At 47.6% G+C, this 20,063-nt stretch overlaps 2 protein-coding genes across 5 annotated transcripts in view; one reads left to right on the top strand and one right to left on the bottom strand.

The window, feature by feature from the left end:
- Window positions 1–8,061: 8,061 nt before the first annotated feature.
- HASPIN (histone H3 associated protein kinase) lies at window positions 8,062–12,757 on the top strand. Its single transcript, XM_007444170.4, has 2 exons — window positions 8,062–12,326; window positions 12,439–12,757. The coding sequence occupies exon 1, from the start codon at window positions 8,230–8,232 to the stop codon at window positions 11,059–11,061; it is 2,832 nt and encodes a 943-aa protein (XP_007444232.2). The 5' UTR covers window positions 8,062–8,229; the 3' UTR covers window positions 11,062–12,326; window positions 12,439–12,757.
- A 5,271-nt stretch (window positions 12,758–18,028) lies between these two features.
- TRPV2 (transient receptor potential cation channel subfamily V member 2) overlaps window positions 18,029–20,063 on the bottom strand; it is a 29,988-nt gene continuing 27,953 nt past the window's right edge. The window contains exon 16 of one of the 4 annotated variants that reach the window (XM_088138774.1): window positions 18,029–19,537. In XM_088138774.1, the coding sequence (XP_087994900.1) occupies window positions 19,356–19,537 (182 nt within the window). In that variant the 3' untranslated portion in view covers window positions 18,029–19,355. The remainder of the gene's footprint in view (window positions 19,538–20,063) is intronic. The other 3 variants (XM_088138777.1, XM_088138775.1, XM_088138776.1) reach the window with 3 other exon arrangements.

The following is a 20,063-nucleotide window of genomic DNA, read 5'->3' as shown; positions in this document are numbered from 1 at the left end:
GTCCATAAAAGTAAGATAAACTCTAGAATGCCCACCCCCAGCATACAAATTCAAGATCAATTCCTTGAATAGATTTACCAAAGAAAAAAGAAAAAAGCAGATACCTATACTGGCTGGGGAATTCTGGGAGTTGAATGCCACCCATCTTAAAGTTGGTGAGGTTGAGAAACACTGAACGAAACACTGAATTTCAGTGGTGCTTAAAAGTTTGTGAACCCTTTTAAATTATCCGCATTTCTGCCTAAATACGACCGAAAATGTCATCTGTCCTCCACACAAGTCCTACTTCCAGATGAAGCGAACCCAGTTAAACAAATGAGTCAAAAACATTATACTTGTTCCTTTATTTGTGGAGGAAAGTTGTCCACAGGTACATATTTGTGTGTGGTAAAAGTGTACTGAAAATTCAACAGCGTTCGCAAACTTTTAAGCCCCACTGAATTCTGGAGGGACTCGAAGCCTTGGCTGTTAATTATCCTTCTACCTTATAATATGAACGTGGGGGACCATAGAGTGATTGATTTTAAATTGTTACGTTATTTAGAGTTGTTGCTCGATTTTATTAGAAATTTCTTTGGAGTTGTTAATCTCGTTAGAAAGCTTGTATCATCTCTAATCATCATGAACGTGGTACGGCTTTCACTGATCTTTTAATCTTGCACATCTAAGCCGCCATGCCTGAGTGCAGTAGGTCACACATTAGTTCCATAAAGGGCGACAACATTAAGAACAGCAATTATGCCATTGCCGGATCTCCCTGGTTCTCCTGGAGTGCAGTCTTGGACACGGGAAGACAAAGCATCTGGAGTGTCCGGGTTCTGGGTGAGAAGGAAAGGACGGAGTCTTCTTCCCAAAACCCGAACTCAAGGCTGGAAGCCAACCGGCTTTCTTCCAGAAGCATCCTTCAACTGGCCGAAATGCAAGGGAGAAGGCGGTCGAAGCATGGCGCCCCATGTTCCCTTCTTCCCATGGAGAACCATTAAAGGAAGGGGGTTTGTTCAGCCCAGCGTTTCTCAAGCGTGGCTACTGTAAGATGGGTGGAATTCAACTCCCAGAATTCCCCAGCCTGCATGCTTGAAGATGGGTGGAATTCTGAGAGTTGAAGTTCCACGTCTTAAAGCATGTTGGGTGGGGAATTCTGGGAGTTGAAGTCCGACATCTTAGAGTCGCTAAGGTTGAGAAACTCTGCACCAGAGTATCAGAATCTTCTTTACTGTATGCTCTGCACTGCTTGCACACTCACACCTTTAGTTACACACACTCCTTACACACACACCAGCCTTGTCAATTTTAATCCTGTCCTACCTCAGAGCAGCTGTCTTGCCGCTGGTTGGGGCTGATGATCAGATTGGTCATTACGAAAACAACACTTTCACCCTAAGATGGGGGAAAGAATTAGAAAAAGACTGTTGCAGAATTTTTCTAGACAAAGCGGAAGTAATATAAGGGAGGGAGGGAGGGAGGGAAGGAAGGAAGGAGATTATAGCTCTATTTAAACCATGGGCATAGTTTATCCCTCCACCCCTTCGTTGAAATCACAATATTCCCAAAGCTGATGTCTGATGTGGGAGGGTGGGGGGATTTGAATAGGTATATAGCAGTTGGTTTTAATACATCCTGGCTAGTCATTGCTGATTCCATAAAAGCTAAGCAGGGCTGGACTTAGCTGGATGGGAGACCAACAGGGTATCCCAGGGTTGTAGGCTAGACTCAGAAGCTGACATTCCAGAAGAAGGTTACTGCAAACCAATTCTCTATCGTGGCCAAGAAGTCCCCAGGAGTGGTCTTGAGGGCATCTGTGAGATTTCATGAGATGCCTGGAAATTGTTCTCCTCTACCTGAACTATCAGAGAAGCTCTGCCAGTCCAAAGGACACCACCCTTCCCCAAACCTGGGCCTTTTAAATGGATTGGGCCACTACCCCCGCATCTCCAGCATTGAGTTCCTGGGTGGGGATGATGGGCCCTGAAGCCAAAGCCTTCTAGGGCCTACCCGTTTGGGGAGGTTTGGAGGAGACAACGCAGAGGAGGTGAACCGGGTTCTGGAAGCAAAAGGGTCGGACCACGGGAAGTCCGAACCCGGTACCTGCGGGGGCATGACGTAGTCCACCACGTCCCAGGTCCTCTTGCCCATCTCCGAGGCGCTGGTGAAGGCGACCCCCTTCGCCTTGGGGATCACCGAACTCTGATCGAGGGATCCTCTTCCTGGTACCCCTTCTTGGCCAGAAACACCCCCCTGTTTATGCAGCCAGAGGAAAGAGGTTAAGCGGTGAAAAAAGGGCACGGGGTCTGTGTGAATCGGAGCGGATTTAGTCAGGTTTTAAATTTCAGGACTGCCTATTTTGGTGGGATTCAGGAACAGATTTATAAGTTCAGCCACAAGCTGGTGGCATCTCCTTTGGAAGTATTTAAATAGACCAGGGAAGGCGAAGATTTTGGGCTCGGCGTGTCAAAAATTCAGAAAATGCCTATCTTGACTCTGCTGGAGTGTCACACCTTCCCCCGGAACAACAGAGAAACAATTCTTTCCATATTCACGCATTTTTATAAAATCTGGCGCTTTGTCTTATAGAAAGAGGCGTCAAATAATTACCAAAACGAAATACGAGTAAAACAAACTCAGTTTCTGTGGTAACGCAGGGAGATAGTTGTTGTCAGGGGTTGGTGAACGCTGGCACATCCCCCAAAACATGGTGGCGTGTCACCCTTGACACGCGTGTCGCAGGTTCGCCGTCACCGAAATAGAGGCTGGCCGGCCGGCCCTCCCTCGGGGATGTCGTGACAGTCTCTACCGGCCCTGGACCGGTGGTGGGACTGGACGACCTCCAGGGTCCCTCGCAAGCCTCCTCTTTCGTGGGTCTGCATCGGAGGACTTTCCTGATGCAAGAAATCAGTTCATTATGAACCTGGTGTATAGCGAATAGTGCAATGACAATAAACTTATTCTATTCTGTGCTATTTGTGAGACTAAAATCAGAAAAAACAAAAAACGCAAAAGTAAAGCGACTCTTAGATTTGAACTTCGGCCACCAAGTTCTCTTTCATACTTTGGAAATGCACCAGATCGTAAAGTAATTTGGTGGAGAAAAGCCCACCAAAAGAGAAAATTCTTCCTCTTCGGTTGCAAAAGGGGCAAAAAAAGTCTTCTCCCCCCCAGATGTTTGAGGAGGTTACCCGAGGAGGACGAGAGGAGTCAGCGGCCTCCGTCTCCATCGCTCTCGCTAGCGGCGGGATGGGACCGCGTGAGGGAAGACGGTTGCCGTGGCAACTGGCAGGGTTAGGCCTAGTTGAGCAGAAGAGGCCGGAAGCCTCGACCTTGGCTTGTTGATGAAGTAACCGGGTTGGGGACAAGAACCGGCTTGTGGAGGGGATATTTAGCCACAAAATCCCAGAGGGGAAAGGGGCGTTTACAGGGAGTCCCCGGGTTAATAGTGCCCCGTTTACGGACCAGCCATAGAGAAGGACGGAGCCTATGGGAGCAAAATTCAAGTTAAATGCACAGTGGTTTGAATTAGGGATAACCCTAACCCTAACCCCACCCTCTATCCCAGAGTTTCTCAATCTGGAGCGTTTTAAGATGGGTGGACTTAATGGCTGGCTGGGGAATTCTGGGAGTTGGACTCCACCCATCTTAAAATGCCCGAGGGTGAGAAACCCCGCTCTATCCAGTCCCCTGTGCCGCTGCTTCTCTCCTCTCATTTCTTTCTTTCTCATTCTCACACAGAGTCTGCTTCACCAAGAAAAAGGGAAGGAAGAGGAAAAGGGGCAGCGAACAATAGATGCAGAGATAGTATGTGGATATATTTGTGCGTGTGTGTAGACACACTATATCTGTAATAGACGCACACTATAGTTTGCTTGCTCTCTCTACACCAGTGTTTCTCAACCTCTAACTTTAGGGTGGGCGGACTTCAACTCCCCAAATTTCCCCATCTCAATGCTGGCTGGGGAATTCTGGGAGTTGACCTCCACCCATCTTAAAGTTGCCAAGGCTGAGAAACAATGGCCTAGGCCATAAATGTGGTTGGTCTGGTTTTGGCTTAGTAGGTGCCGTGAGCTGTAAACTCCAGCCAATAAACTCCAGACAAACGTAGCTGAGGATAATGCACAAACCCAGGTGTGCTTGACCAAGTTGTCTACTCGGCTCCACTTTGTGCCTTGCAATCGTAGGTCCCTCGTGCACACCCCAAAGACCTTTCACGGTGACCTCACAGTGCGAATAATGCACATTTGTGTCCTTCCTGCGATGTCACGGCCCACATGAGGTCACTAGTGAGGTGGCTGTATTATGAACATCCCTCAGCCTATTATTTCCTTCTGCTGCTTTAGTTCTGTTTTTATAGTTTTTCATGTTTTTAATAATTATTACATCTTGGCTTTATGTAATGACGGTGTGCCTCCCAGAGTCACTTTTTGTGAGATGGGCGGCCGTAGAAATTTGATTAATAAATACAGAAATAAATCCCTCCCCACCCACGCCTTTAGAGCTCATGGAAATCTTCAACAGGAAAGGTTTTCGTTGGCTATCTTGAGTTCCCCCCCTTCAAAACAAAACTCTGAGTCCAGGTATTTTTGCCCCAGATGGCATCCTTCCTGCCTCTACGTTCGGGGTTCTCCACCATTTTCATCTGCCCTGGAAAGCCCTTCTGACTTGAGACCAAGACAGGCACTTCTCTCCGTAGCTTGCCGAGCCGCTCAACGGCGGGTCGTTGCAATCCTGGCGTAAAAGCCAGGGAGGTTTGAAGGTTTCTGTTAGTTCTGCAGCACTACGATAGGAGCCCGGGGATCGGAGTCTGTTCTGACGGAGCCTCTGCGTTGCAGGTGCCGGTCGAGCGGCTGGAGATTGTTGTGGGCAACGGTTTGTCTGAATGCCTTCTCTGCGGGGAAGCCCTGGGGTTTCTGGGTCGCACTGCTGTGCTTTGCCAAGACTGCGAAAAGGTAAGCCCCCTTTTCCTGTGGCTTGAGCTGCGATCCCGGGAAGCCGAGCCTTTACATGGCTCTTTCGTGCTTTTGAAACCTCTTTTGGAGTTTTTTGCCGTCAAAGCCACCCACTTCTCCAGCTCCTGGAATTCCTCTTTCCTCCCACCCTCGAACGTTGCGGGTTTCTGTGTCCAGCTCCACACTTCTGATGTTGGCTTTGCCAGCCCGGAAGCACCTTTTGGCCACCCCAGATTTGCCCATTGCATATCTCCCAGCTGCTTTGGGAAAACTTTGATGGATGGATTAAGTGCCATCCAGTCATTTTTGACTCTTAGCCACCACATAGATAGACTTTTCTGCATGACAATCTATCCCTAAGCTGTTCTTTCTGTCCTTTCAGCGAGCCAAAGTTGGCATTCTTTTCTTGGCACAACTTAGCTGACCTGGAAAAAGCAAAGCAGAATCTCACCCGGTTAACTCTCCGATGGGAGATGGCGAGGAAACCCCAGGGTGGTAGACTGGATTGGAGAGTCGAGAAGACCTCCGAGAAGAAGGCAGGGGGCAAACCGTGGACGTCCCATACAATCGCAAGCTTGACCGAAGGCCTGGTTCTCTTAGAGAGATGCGAAGAGCAAGCAGAGAGAGAGAGCTGTATGTTGGATCCGTAGCCATCCAAGCTTCTGCCTGCAGGGAGCCGTGTTTTTCATGGACTTGTCTCCTTTTGCATTCAGAGTCTTGCAGACAGCAGTGAAGGAACAGATGCTCGTGGCGGGTCTGCAGGAGCATCCCCTTGAGTCTTGGATTAATAAAACGATTCTCAAGAAGCTTGCTTTTACTTCACATAGCTGCTGATCGTTGAACACGCGGATGGCTCAGGCTTTGCTCATCCGTCTTGGTGTGGTTACACGTTTTTTAAGATCTCTGTTTTCTCAGCCAACCCTCCCCGTCCACTTTGTTCAGTAACAGCAGAACCCTTCATGGTGAAAGGCCTGGGGAAACGTTTTCGTGCTCTCCAATTATCGAGAGAGTTGCCGACCCAAATGGCCAGCTCCGTACGTTTTTTCTGAGAATTTTTGCAGCTTCATTTCAGTAGAGAAGGAATGAGAGAGAGAGAGAGAGAGAGAGGAGAGAGAGAATGAGAAAGGTTTTCATTTGTGGGATTCAAAGCCAGGGGACAAAAATCATCAAATTGATCAGATTGTCGTGGCTCGTTCTGTTAATTTGCTCCCTTAACATAAATAACTAAAGAAACCATGAATATGTAGAGGGATAGGAAAAAGAATAAGGGAGATATTTATCCTATTGCCAACTTTCACATAACATTTTTAATCATAATTTTGTCAGTTATTTACTTATATGGCTGCTCCTTTTGTGACACCCAACTCTGCGTGGCTAACAACAGGAATAAAAACAATAGAAGAAAGATCAGGTGTCTATTCCAACAATTGCACCCATTCATCCATGCCAGCATTCCTCAACCTTGACGACTTTAAGATTGTGTGGACTTCAGCTCCCAGAATTCCCCAGCCGGCATGGGGAGTTGAACTCCACACATCTTAGAGCACGTTGGCTGGGAATTCTGGGAGTTGAAGTCCGCACATCTTAAAGCTGCCAAGTTTGAAAAACACTGATCTAAACCCAGCCATTCTGGCTCCTCAAGTGGTTTCTGGCTGACACGTACTCAAGCCCAAACGATTCTGAATTTCATTTTTATCCTGCTCTTGGTCCTAAAGAAACCTGGACACAGAGAATTAGGAAAAGCAACAGAACATTGAGCTGCGAACGGATATACGCTCCTACGGAGGACGCCGTCTGCCGCAAAGCGCAGAGCCCCTTTCCCCCGGCTTCTGCCCGACAAGACCCCGAAGACGAGAATTGGCTGTTCCTCCTTTTACTGAAGCGCTCGAAGAAAAAGGACTCCATCTCCCTAAAGCAAACTTTTACATCTATTATTATACTTGTTGAAAAAAAAGGGAATAAACATGATTGGTTACATTGAGATAAGAAAATAGGTATGATTGGTTACAATGTTGTGCAGACGCACCTGATTCCATGTTACATATGAACATCCCATAATAAGCGTAGCATGTTCTATGTTTTCTAAAACTCACACCTTTGGGGGGGGTTGTTTCGCTGTGCTAATTAAGCAAAGATTACCTCTCGGTCAAGCCTGGAGCTTTGCCAGTTGAGCGAAGGCTTTGCCAGTCAAGCCTCCAATTTTCTGCATCCCCTTATCTCTAGCACCCCTTTTGTGCCAAGCCAGCTGCAGTTTTTCCATGATTCACACTTGCAAATCTCATCTTCTGAGCACGAGGTCTTATTGCCGCTCGCAAACCCTCCCAGCTCAGAGACTCCACAGTTCAACCCTGAGCTGCAGAGATTCTCTTCTATTTAGGAAGGAATTTGTCTCCAGGCAGCGCAAACTGGATTTCTTCCCTGCCTGGTTTCGGTGAATAGATCGTAATGTTAATTTGCTTGCCTTTTAAACACATTTAATTTTGGCTCTGGGTTTCCCTGGGGGTACGGCGAGATGCATCTGGAAGGATGAGATAGAAACTTTATTTATTTATTTATATGTCCGATTTATATCACCCCTCAACTCCCCCATGATGTTTCTGCGCGCACACACACACCCATGTTATCTTCCCTCTTGATGGGTCTCCACAGATCGGGGCAGTGAAGGCCCAGGGATGGAATAAGAAAAATGGCCCCTTAGCACAAAAGGGCATTCTGGCTGCACTTGGTTGGACTTGCAGGAGATAAATATATAATTATTCTTTGACGATGAGTGTTTCTTATAGGAAATTTCCAAAGGTTGAAGTTGCAGACTTCGAACAGGAGTGCCCATGTCCAGTGCGCCAGTTGGTTCCCGCTTTTCTTCCTCTGCAAGGGCAGGAGGCAAAGTCACAGCGCAAACACGTGAAAACTAGGAAGTCCAGGTCGCGGCACGTTTGGATGCTGCCGGCAGTAAAGCCGAACGATGCCCTCTGACCACTCAAATGGAGAACTTCCGCCCTCAAACCCTAACCGGACGTCGCACGCCTAGAGCGGCAAGCCATCCCTCCCCTTTCCTCTATGGGCGGCTCACGCCCCCAAGCCCCGCGAGATTTCGCGGCCACGCGACGCGCCGGCTCCTTGGCTCTCGCGAGGCGGCGGGCTCCCTTCGCGAGAGTTGGATTTGAAATGGCGGCGGGCGCGGCCCGCCGAGGCTCCGCTCGGCCTCGCTGAGGGCCGGGAGGCTGTCCGGGGGCTCGGCCCGTCTCTGGTCGGCCCCTTCCCGTCGCTCCGCAGGCTGGGCGGCTCCGCTCGCATGGAGCAGCTGCGGCCGCGGCTGCTGAGGACCTACTCGGGGCTGCGGGGGCGAGCAGGCCGCGGAAGGGGGGCAGGAGGAGACGCAGGAGGAAGAAGGCCCGGGCTGAGGCTCCTGCCGCGGGCAGCCCCCTGGATTTCGCCCCCCGCCGACCCCAAGCGCTTCTTCGGCACCAGCTCGTCGGAGGAGGCGTCCTGCTCCCCCCGCTCCTTCGCCTCCTCCCTCAGCGACCCGGATTTCCGGCCTCCCGTCAGGGCCCAGAAAGCCCGGGCGCCGCCCGCCAGAAAAGGGGGGAAGAAGAGGAGGAACAAGCGGGGGCCCAAGGAGAACCGGCCTCCCGCAAAGGGGAGCAAGGGCAGCAGCTCCTTCGTGCCCCCCACCCCCCTCCGCAGGAACGTCACCTGTCGCCGGTGCGAGAAGGGCCCCCCGCCTGTCATCAGGGCCCCTAGTGGGCTGCGGCCAGCTCCTCTGTTGTGCAGCACTCCTGAGTTGCCCCGCCTGACTCCGGTGGTGGCCAAAAGGGATTGGACCCGGGAGGAGGAGGAGGAGGACGCCAACAGCCCCATCTCCCGCCCCCGTGGTTGTTGCCACAGCAGCTATCCGAGGGAAGTGTTCAGAGAAGGCAGCCAGGAGTCCCACCATGGGGTCTTCATGGAGCTGAGCTTGCTAAAGATGGACCCGGAGGCTCAGGAGATGGGAGATAGCTTGGAGCTCTTCAGCCTGGAGGGTGCCAGACGCTGTCGACAGAAATCTCCACGTGATGGTTCTCTGATGGACCCTGCGCTTCAGGAGCAGCTCAGGGGGACGTCTGGCTCTCCCTTCCAAAGCTGTTCTGCTTTGCAGTGTTGCAACACCTGGAGCGGAATGGAAGCCTCCCCAGTAAAACAGGAGCACCCTCTAGCCCAAGTGGCTGATAAAGATCGTGCACCAATGCTGTCATTGTCGACAGAAACAAATCCTGTGCCCCTAAGTCCTGTTTGTGGAGTTTTCCAACTTCAGGCCAGAATGCGGGATGGCAAAATTGCTCTCTTTTCACCGGAAGACACCGTTTTTCTTGCTAATGAGCAACAGCTGAGCTCTGCACAGGTAGTTAGTGCTCCTCAGAAGATGTCTGGCAAGGTCAACGAAGCTTCAGAAAGAGTGAGCAACCACAGTATAGATCAAAACAGCCCCCAGTTCCAGCCAGTTGTGGTCCTAGATGATCAAGTAGTTTTGAACTGGTTGGCCGATCAGTCCACCAGAAAGCAAAAGGTTCCCCGTTCCTTGAAGAGGAAACAGTTCTTCCTGTCACAGTCTCCCTATGCCCTGCCTAAAATCTCTGATACCAGGAACAACCACCGGGTGGTCCCCAGTTGTGATCCTGGAGGCACTGGCCGAAAAGCTTGCATTAGTGGCTTCAGTTCTAAACGTTGGGGGCAACGTCCAAAAGTTGATCAAGCGACACAGAAGAAAAACGTGCCCTGGAAACAGCAGGCTGATTCTTTCCTTCTACAGGAGGGGCTTAATTGGAATGAAATAGAAGACCATCTTTCTGTCCCTTTCCCACCTTTGGACTCCTCACTCAAGAACTCCAGCTTGTGGCGTAGAATTCGGGCCTCTTTTTCCCTCCACAAAAAGAAAAAAATTCTGTCGGAGGCCGAAAGCTTCAGTAGTAGCGCCGTCAGTCATTGCTCTGTCCAGTCTCCTCTTCCCAAGGTTTGCAATACCCCTTTCACACAAAAGCTGAGCTATTCCATTTGTCCAGCTTCCTCTATGGTCCTGCTGTCATCCATGACATCTCCATCCACGCCAGAGACGATGTTGACAGATGCTGAAAAAGTCTTTGGAGAATGCCAGCAGAAGGGCCCTGTCTCATTTGAAGAATGTATCTCTCCAGAGAAGATGCAGAAGTGTGAAAAAATTGGAGAGGGGGTATTTGGGGAGGTTTTCAAGACAGAGAGTGAGAGTGGAACCATAGCTTTAAAAATAATTCCTATTGAAGGTAGCGAGCGAGTCAACGGTGAACCACAGAAGACCTTCAGTGAAATCTTGCCAGAGATCATCATTTCAAAAGAACTCAGTCTCCTCGCAGATGAGGTGGTTAACCAAACCTCTGGGTTTATTCGGTTATATTCTGTACATTGTGTCCAGGGCACTTATCCTGAGCCTCTCTTGAACGCGTGGGATGAATACCACAGGCTGAAGGAGTCTGAAAACAATCGGCCAGACTTCTTTGGGGACCAGCAGCTGTTCATGGTCTTGGAATTTGAATATGGAGGGACAGATCTGGAGAATATGCGGAACGGGCAGCTGAATTCCCTGGCTGCTGCGAAGAGCATCTTGCAACAGGTCACCGCTTCACTGGCAGTTGCCGAGGAGGCCCTCCGCTTTGAACACAGAGACTTACACTGGGGAAATGTGCTGGTGAGGAAAACCAGCTTAAAAGAAGTGACCGTTACCCTGAATGGAGAAGTCCGTGTACTTCCCACTCAAGGCATCCTTGTGAACATTATCGACTACACCTTTTCCAGGCTGGAGAGGGATGGTCTAACCGTGTATTGTGACCTTTCCACTGATGAAGAGGTGTTCCAAGGGAGAGGGGACTACCAGTTTGATATTTATAGACAGATGAGAGAAGAAAATGCCAACAACTGGGCTGATTATTTCCCCCATAGCAATATTCTGTGGCTTCACTATTTAGCAGACAAACTTTTAAAAGAGATATCTTACAGAAAAAAGCCTACAACTTCCTCCATGAGACAAGTGCAAAAACAACTCAGGATGTTCTCTACAAATGTTCTCAATTTCAAGTCTGCCACTGAGCTACTTAACCTAGGCACTTTCTTCCGGTGAATAAATTAGCTTTGAGGGCTAATGGAGAGCTTTAGGCTTTCCCAGATGCTTTATAAACATGGTACCCCAATTTTTAAGCCACATTTTAGGATATTGTCACACTTGTTCTGTTGTGTTGCTTTGTGTTATGTCTTTAATAGATTTAAGCCTCCAGCAATCCTTTTTACTTCCAACAAATTTTAATTAAGAATTTTAAATTTGCCACCATTGTAAAACTCCTTAATATTTTCCTAAGTATTGTGGCTTATTTTAAAACAAAGCACAATATTTTTAACAAAACCTCAGAAAATTATGCTAGCTTTACTTTTGCAGTATTAAATCTGATTAACACTTTTATATTAATAAACATTTCTATGTTGCCCAATCTGCATTTTTTAATGGATTGCAAAATATTATAATCTAACTCACAAGGTGCGGCATTCAGTTGATCTCAAAAAAAGCTGCTAAACTCAATTGGACCTGGTTAGTACTTAGATGGGAGACCAGCCCATCTAAGTAGGGATTGTACTCCCAGGGCTATAAATTAGATGTTGGAAAAATCGTTTTTGGAAGAAGGCAGTGGCAAGCCACTTCTGTAAAAAAAAAAAACTACATGGAAGTGATGGTGAAGTCACCAGGAGCTTAAAAAAGTCATTTTTTATTGTCATGGGCTTATGGTTGAAACTAAAATTTTAATAATAGTGATTTATTAAACTTGTATGCTGCCCCACTCTCAATGACTCAGATACAATATTCTATCTATATATATGTATGTACTATATATTTTTAGTTTTGCTCGGAAACGTTAGGGGGATCTTTCTTCCCCTCCCCCCCAGTAGATTTTATCTAGCAAAACCAGAGGTCCCACCATATAAATCCATACCTATATGATCTGAGATTGCCTCAGTTTCGGAGTGAAAAAGAGGTAGTTTGCTCTCTCTCTCCGAATGTGAACTTAAAGTGGGTCTGTATGGGCCTCTCTCTTCCTGCCTCTGAAGAAGTCATTCTTGGACCCTGCTCCTGAGGAACGTGGCTAAGAGGGGCAGCACGGGTGTGTCCAGCCTCCATTCTGAAAAGAACAAGCAGAATGGAAGAAGCTATGAATCTCATGGAGAGGTGGCCGGAAAGGTCCTGGGTATGCTGTGTTCCTTGCAACCTGCCTTGACACCAGCTCTGTTAGGAATTGCTTCAGCTGCTGGGAGCAAGAATGACTTGAAAGCAATCAAGAGGGTTAGGCCCTTGAAAAGTTGCTGCTTTACCCATTCCTGTGTTTCTTTTAAGGCAGGGTTCCTCAACCTTGGCGACTTGCAGATGTGTGGCCTTCAACTCCCAGAATTCCCTAGCCAGCTGGCTGGGGAATTCTGGGAGTTGAAGGCCACACATCTTCAAGTCGCCAAGGTTGAGGAACCCCGTTTTAAGGGACATGACGGAAATTTTAACATGGGCAAATGCAGCATACAGATAGAGCCATTTTCTGGGCGAGTGTGGTGAAGGAGAAGGGCTATAGCTCAGCAACAAGGTGTCTGAATTTGGTGTGCAAAAGGTTCCAGATTTGATCCTGGGCACCTCCAGAGGAGGCTAACCATGGCTCCCTTCTGAAACCAAAAAGTCCTGCATTCGCAGATGGAGACCAGGAAGAGCTCAATGAACTCCTGATTTCACTGCAGTTTTTTTCTGTTCCTGGCCGCAAGGCTGTTTTACAATAAACAGCATGTTTCCACAACATACTAACGGTGGTTTATTGCATTGAACCAGTTTGCTTAGTTGAGGCTTAACTTTGTGTGAACCCAATTGGATTGATTAATTTATGGTTCTAAGAGTGCTGCAGACCTAGAAAACAGATTAATTCTGTAATGTCGAGCATGGGTGAGAATACAGCCACGGGGCAACGAACCCCCAGGACCTCGCTTGCTTAACCATAATTTCCATAGTGGGAAACCGGGGTGGATATTACCCGCGGCCATTTTCACCTGTTGAGACAAAGGTGAGACCAAGTGCCTGGCTAGCAGATTCAGATGCTCGCCAGCTGGTGGCCCTGAAAGACTCTGGAGAAACTTTGAAGTGACACTTAAGAGGCGGCCAAGAAGGCGCTGTGAGGCTTGTAAGACCAGCAGTTACCCATTTATGCGCATCCTAGTTGTACGTTTTTCTGAAAAACCCAGAAAAGGAAAAAAGTGATTCCCTGCCTGTCCCCTTCTTTATGCTCAGAACTTCGGGAACCCAGGGTTGCCACTGAAACGGTGCCCCAAACGGATGCTTTCCCCAGACCTGCAAAAATTAAAACAGCAGGCGTAAGGTTTGGCCTCGCTTATCCCAAATGGGAAATAAGAGGCAGAGCCTTGTACCTACCTTAAGTGCGAAATTAGTGCTTTCAGATGACACTTCAACTGCCCTCCTGTATATGATGGGGAAGGGACTGCCCAGGAATATATTTTTAAAAAGTGGCCGAGGTTTGAAGCCTGTAGATGAAAGCACCCCATATCCCCAGAGGGGTGGAGGATATAGTTTCCGGAGCAATGCGCTTGGCTGGAGTCAGGAACCAGATTGACTTCCCTGGGCTGAGCAGAAAATTGAATCCTGCCTCTTTCGGCTCAGAATATTCCCCGCTCTGAAACGAACTTGCACTATCAGCTTTGAAAGAGAGGAGTAATTGCTGTGACCTCAAGCAAAACGCGATATAAACGAGAGAAACACAATGCAGAGCAAACTGGAAAACCTTTTACAAGGGTGGAGCTAAGAAATCTTGGCTGCAAACTCCCAGCCAGAGGTTTTGCAAAGCCTTCCCCTGTAATGCCACCAGGATCCCCATCCTGAGCAAACTTATCCCCAAGTGGGGTGTACCTGCTAAGACAACGCTGAAGACATCCTTCAAAATCCAGGTGCACTATAAAAATAAAAATAGAGCAATTAGGTGAGGTTTGCCAGCCTTCTGCAAGGGCCTTTTCAGCCCTCCCTTCCCGTTGTGGCAGCACGATCCGTCACTCCTTAGAAAACAACACAATACACTAAAGTCATTTCTAAAGAAAGCATTTGCAACTGGAGCTCTTGATTAAAATCTGGCATTAAGGAATGCCGGTTGCCCACTCAGGTTCAAAGAGTTGATGCAAACTGATACGTGGACAGTGGAGGGTGAGGCCTTGGCCCACGCTCCTTTTAAAGTGGCCTGGAGCAAAATGAGGTTGCCTGGATTAGGGCCACGTACAACGTTAAAGCCTACACTTAAGGAGACACTGATGAATAGCAGCTTACCAAGGGAGGGGGAGATGAGAAGAAGGAGTTGCTGTGTATGTTGCCTTGAGCTCCTGAGCTAAAGACAGGATATAAACCTAACCAATAAATAAATTGTCTTCTAGAGGGGGTGGGAGGGAAGGAGGATGAAGTGTACCTGGTTTGCTACTCGCCTGCAGAAAATGCCATGTTACCGGTGGTGACCAGACAAGTATTTAAATACAAGGCGGGGATAGGAACGTTTCTGACTTTCTCTGGATGTGAGAAAAAAGTGTCCCCATGCTGACTGTTACACGACATACTTTCTCGTGGTTAACTTAACCATCATTTATTCACATTTTGGGAAGGGTTAGGGTTAGGGTAACCCTAACCCTAACCCTAACCCACAGACTTGTAAATTAAGCCCCAGGCTGAAACATGCAGGATGCTAAAGAAAACGTAGCTGGCTAGATTGCCATACTCCTGGCAGCTGGTGAATTGTCTCAATTAATAGCTTCTAGCAAAAGGCAATGCTTTCCTCATTAGGTAATATTACCTGCGATGTTAGTAGACCTGTCCAAGTCCTTTTTTTCTTTCTGGTTGCCAGATTGCTACAAAATCTGCCTGCGCCACAACAGAGAGATTAGAAAAGCAATATTTTTTGCAAACAAGAATCTCAGCTCTTGCCTGGCTTTCTTACATTTTAAACATTGATAGTCAGAGGCCTCAAGCACAGCGATCCATGCACAGCTAATAACCAGGCCAGACTACTGTAATGTGCTTGTTGTGGGTCCATTCCTGGAGGCTGTGCAAAACACAGTTGTCAGGCTACTATTTGGGGAGCATTTTTTTTTCCTGGTACTTGAACATCTTCTCAAACGGTTCTTTGCTAAGCACAATTCGATGTGCAATTTTTTTCTTGTTTACAGAGCCAGAAGGTGGCTCTTCTGCTAATATAAATAAGCATGAAATGTTGAATTCTACCAATGTTATGCTCATCTCTCTTAGGCCCTGGGCAACATTTTTCCTAATTGTATGGATCCATTGCTTCTGCAGGAAATGGAGCGACACATCCTGAAGCTGTAGCCTAGACCAGGGTTGCTCAACCTTGGCAACTTTAAGACGGGTGGACTTCAACTTCAACATGCTGGCTGGGGAATTCTGGGAGTTGAAGTCCACCCGTCTTAAACTTGCTGAGGTTGGGAAACACTGGCCTAGGTTGTCAACTCAAAAAAATATTCAGAAGAAGGCAATGGCAAACCATTCCTCTAATGCTTTTGAAGGGCATTGTTTTGATACACAATTTTACTCTCTCTCATAATGTGTGGGCATGCATGTGATAGTGCACTCTATCTTATTTACAAAGGATTAAGTTGCTTTGTAAGGAGCACAGCGTTTCTTTCCCCCACCTTATCCCTTTGTTGAATGCCTGATTGCCTTCTAAGAGAGCACAGCATTCCCCCACCCCATTTCCTTAAAAGCCAGATGCCTGAAGCCATAAATTAGATCCGTGCCAGGCAGAGAAGTTGCAACGAGAGAGGCCCTAAATTCCAAAGAAGTTAGGTATTTAAACTTAGATTCACCTCTTTAGGCCCACCTTTACTTTTCCCTGGGCCATCCCAAAATTCCCTTGTATGGATATGAGGGGATGTACTATCTGAAATATCTGAATATGCCTATAGAATCTTTGTTGCTCGCTTCGCAAGGTGTGGCTCTGGGCAACACTCCTTGAGCCATCCAGGTGGTTTAGTGGCCAGTAAAACCTCTGTTAAAAGCCTCATCTCAAGTCTTCTTATTTGGCTTTACTGAAACTTGGGAAATAAAAGGTGCCATACACTTTGAAGACAAATGTGCAAATAGGTCCAGGAGGGAGAATTTACTTGTGTAGCTCAAGTGATAATCCCCAGCCAGCTGACCTTGAAAAAGTTGATCAGGATTGGACCTGGTTAGTGGTAGGATAAGAGATAACCAAAAAACCCCAACACCAAAAGTTAGACTGGGAAACAGAAAACTTTTCCGAATAAGTCAGTTGCAATGCAAAGCACTCCCATGCTAATTTTTTTCCCTTTAATTGATTAATGAATGAATGAATGCTCTGCTGTTCTGTTTATGCAAACGCAGCAGGCAGCATTACAGGGGCGCACCAGCTGTATCCATACTATATGTCATCACGAACTGAATGGGAATGGAGGGAGCAGTTATCATGCCATCCCTCTTGGCAGAGAAGCTGATTTTTCAAAAAGAAGTACGAAAATGAAGGTGCGGTTCCCTCTGCCCTGATTTCCCCAGGTGAAGCTCATTCAGCTACATTAATTCAGGCAAGTCAAGGTTTCCCATTCAATGAGATTTTCCGGCAGGGCGAAAGAACATCGCTTTGCAATCCTGCTGCAGATGACTTGCACATCCTGGATTTTTGCTTCTTCCCTACGGGACCTTCATCTTGTTTTCCCCCGTGTAGCAAAGTGTACGCTAATTAAGCCTTAAGTACAAGGCGCGGGGTAAAGAAAGCTTGCTAAACGTGTCGGAGTTCTCACTGGGGGCAATTTACTTAGCGAGAAGGAAGGGAATCTCGCCGGAAGGACAACGGTGCAGCATGCCGGCTGGGGAATTCTGGGCGTTGAAGGCCACTCAGCTTAAAGCGGCCACGTTTGGACCACACTGCGTTAAGCGCAGACGGGCTGCTCCCTGGCGCCCAGGACTCCGGGCCGTGCCAGCCTGGGAACCTGAGGACTTCGTTGCCGTGCGCAACTCCCGCGATGCTCCTAGAGCCGTGCGCTGCTTTTCGGTGACTGCACTTTTCTCCGAACCTGCGCTGCTTTCGAGGAGAGCTGCCCGAGCCCCGCGCTCCTCGCAGGCTGCCAGCTGCTGGTCTGCCGGACAGATCAGATCTCGCCCGCTTCTCGCCTCTGCTCAGCCCGCTCTGCCAAAGCAGCGCGGTTGGGTCCAGCTTGATTCAGAGGACCAGTTCCCGAGGACGGCCAGCCAAGGTTTGGGCCCCGTCGTCTGCAGGAGGATAACCGAAGGGGGAGTCCGGAGGAGGAGGAGAACGGAGCCAACGACCCTGCAAGGGGAGGGCTGATCCGCGCTGGGGGGCCCGGAGGCTGCACGGCCAACCGCCTGGAGCAGCGGGTGGGACTGGCTCCTTACGAGTCTTATTTTATTTTATTTTATTATTTTATTTTTATTATTATTAATTTTATTTTTCTTTATTTTTTCTTTATTTTAGTTTTCTTTTCTTTTTTAATTTAATTTAATTTTTATGTTTTATTTTATTTGAATGTTATGTTTTATTTTATTTTATTTTATTTTTATTTATTTTATTTTAATTTTTTTGTTTTTTAATTTAATTTTTATGTTTTATTTATTTGAATGTTATGTTTTGTTTTATTTTATTTTATTTTTATTTATTTTTATTTTTTTGTTTTTTAATTTAATTTTTATGTTTTATTTATTTGAATGTTATTTTATTTTATTTTATTTTTATTTATTTTATTTTTATTTATTTTATTTTATTTTATTTATTTTTTAATTGAATTTAAATTTTTAATTTGACTTTTATAATATTTTATTTTATTATTTGATTTGATTTGATTTGATTATTTTTTATTTTATTTTCAGTTTAAATAGCTGCTCCTCTCCCAGCAGTGACTCCGAGAGATCGAAACCAACCCATCATATACTGGATAGAATGATGGTTGCTGTGGTTAGGTTATTATCATTTGCCCCGGTCGAAAAAACAATCCAGTTTTAACCCATCCTGACCCCAGACAAACCAATCCACCAACAAACTCATGGATTCAATGAATTTAATCAGCTTTCTTGTGCAAAAGGCTTAACAAACGTACCTATTTCTGAACTGAACACTGAATATCACCAAACCTATACTGTATACAATGCTACACCTATACTAATGCCTAAGTATATCAAAATCTTAAAGCAGGGTTTCTCAACCTTGGCGACTTTCAGACGGGTGGACTTCAACTCCCAGAATTCCCCAGCCAGCATGGCTGGCTGGGGAATTCTGGGAGTTGAAGTCCACCCGTCTGAAAGTCGCCAAGGTTGAGAAACCCCGTCTTAAAGAGTCTGATAAACGTTTCTTTTCTCTTTTGTGCCCTGAGTTGAGACCCACATTTTGGGCCCCCTTGAAATTAGTTGGCTTCAGTCTGTTTTTCTGGGGGGGGCGGGGGGAGAAGGAAGAAGATGCTCTAAAAATGGCTGGCTGGCTGCAGACCGTCAGCCTCCCTGCTGGAGGGGAGAGGCTGCCGGGCTCCCCTTCCCCCTTCAGCTCTTCTGCTGTGACCTTGCTGGAATTCGCACCTGGCACGTGCCTCTTCCTTGCCAGCTGCTCCGCCGCCTCTGCTGCAAAATTGTCCTCTCTCCTCTCCCCCACAACAAAGATCTCCTTCCAGCATCTTTCTTTTGTAACTGGGGACCAAATCTGGTCCAGGGTTCCTCAATCTGCAGTGCTGCTGATGGGAAACAACGGAGGGAAGGAAGGGTTCCCGCTGACCAATGCAAGGCTGTCCCTCCTTGAACACCGGCTGTTTCTTCTTTTTCCCTCTTCCCTCCCCATCCCCTTCCTCTAGTGCCATGCCTTTTAAAGTTGTCTCTCTGTGTCAGGTCTATGATTGGCATGTCCCTTGGGGAGAACTTTTGAGCCAAAGAAGGCTTGAAATAATACATTAGGAAGCCCTTAACTCTGCATCACTCAGAAGACATCACCTGAACGGAACCTCCAAGCTCAACAGCAGTCTACCCTAGAACTCTAGTGGCCAGGGAGAGGGTTCAGGGCCAGGTGTCCGGCTTGTGAACCTCCCAGAGGCACAGGAGTGTTCCTGATACGGCAAGGGGTGTGTAGACTGCTCTATCAGGAATTGGTGAGCTCAGCTGCACATAAGTGTGAAAAAACAGGGGAAGTGTGGGATTAATTGAAGAAGAAAAATTGACAAATCTGACTGGGTTAAGCTGTGTGAGGGTGCTGGGTTCCATTTCTCGGTTTCTGCAAAACGGGCGACCGTGCCCTGCGTTAGTGGAAGGGCAGTGCAATTCTTCGCCCATTAAGCAAGTGCGTCCTGCAGAACGGCCCCAAATCACGCCCTCTCTTTTCATCAGACGCCAGTCTGGGTCGGGCCTGTAGTGGCCGAGACGCCGGACGTCGCTCCCTCACTGCCGTTTCTGCTTCTCCTTCGGTTTACGGTCTGCAGCGGCACCCGCTCGCCCTCCTGCTCTTCCTCCTTGGATGCAGCCAAGCGCGCCTTTGCCCGCGCCAACCATCCCTGTAGTTTCAACTCTAGAGTAACAGGGAAGACAGAACAAGTGCCAGGCTGAGCAAAGGTTTACCTTTGTTTTCTTACCAGTTTCCATTTGATCGGATGGAAGTACGGTTGTTTGAGGATTGCTTTCAACGCCCTAGAACAGGGATGGCGAACCCATGACACGCGTGTCAAAGGTGGCACGCCACGACGTGTTGGGTGACCTCCCAGAGTTCACAGACGCCCGACAGCCACTATTCTCCCTCTTTGAGTTTGTTTTACTCGTATTTCATTTTTGTAATTATTTGACGTTTCTTTATATAATACAGAGCACTACACGACTGGACTGGACTTTTTTTAAATAAACGAATATGGAAAGAATTGTTTCTCCTTTGTTTGGTGTGGGGGGTGTGACACGCCAGCAGAGTCAAGTGAGATTTTCCAAATGTCTGACCCACTAAGCCCAAACGGTTCGCCCTCCCTGCCCTAGAAGTTGCAACGGGTCCAGAAGGCAGCTGGCTGGGGAATTCTGGGAGTTGAAGTCCACACACCTTAAAGCGGCTG

This window comes from Python bivittatus, unplaced genomic scaffold (genome assembly GCF_059951505.1).
Source record: "Python bivittatus isolate LINGU-HERP-01145 unplaced genomic scaffold, Pbiv_v1 ctg000240_np1212, whole genome shotgun sequence".
Lineage (NCBI taxonomy): Eukaryota > Metazoa > Chordata > Lepidosauria > Squamata > Pythonidae > Python > Python bivittatus.
The sequence above is the reverse complement of the archived record's forward strand: the minus strand, read 5'-3'. Positions and strand labels throughout refer to the sequence as shown.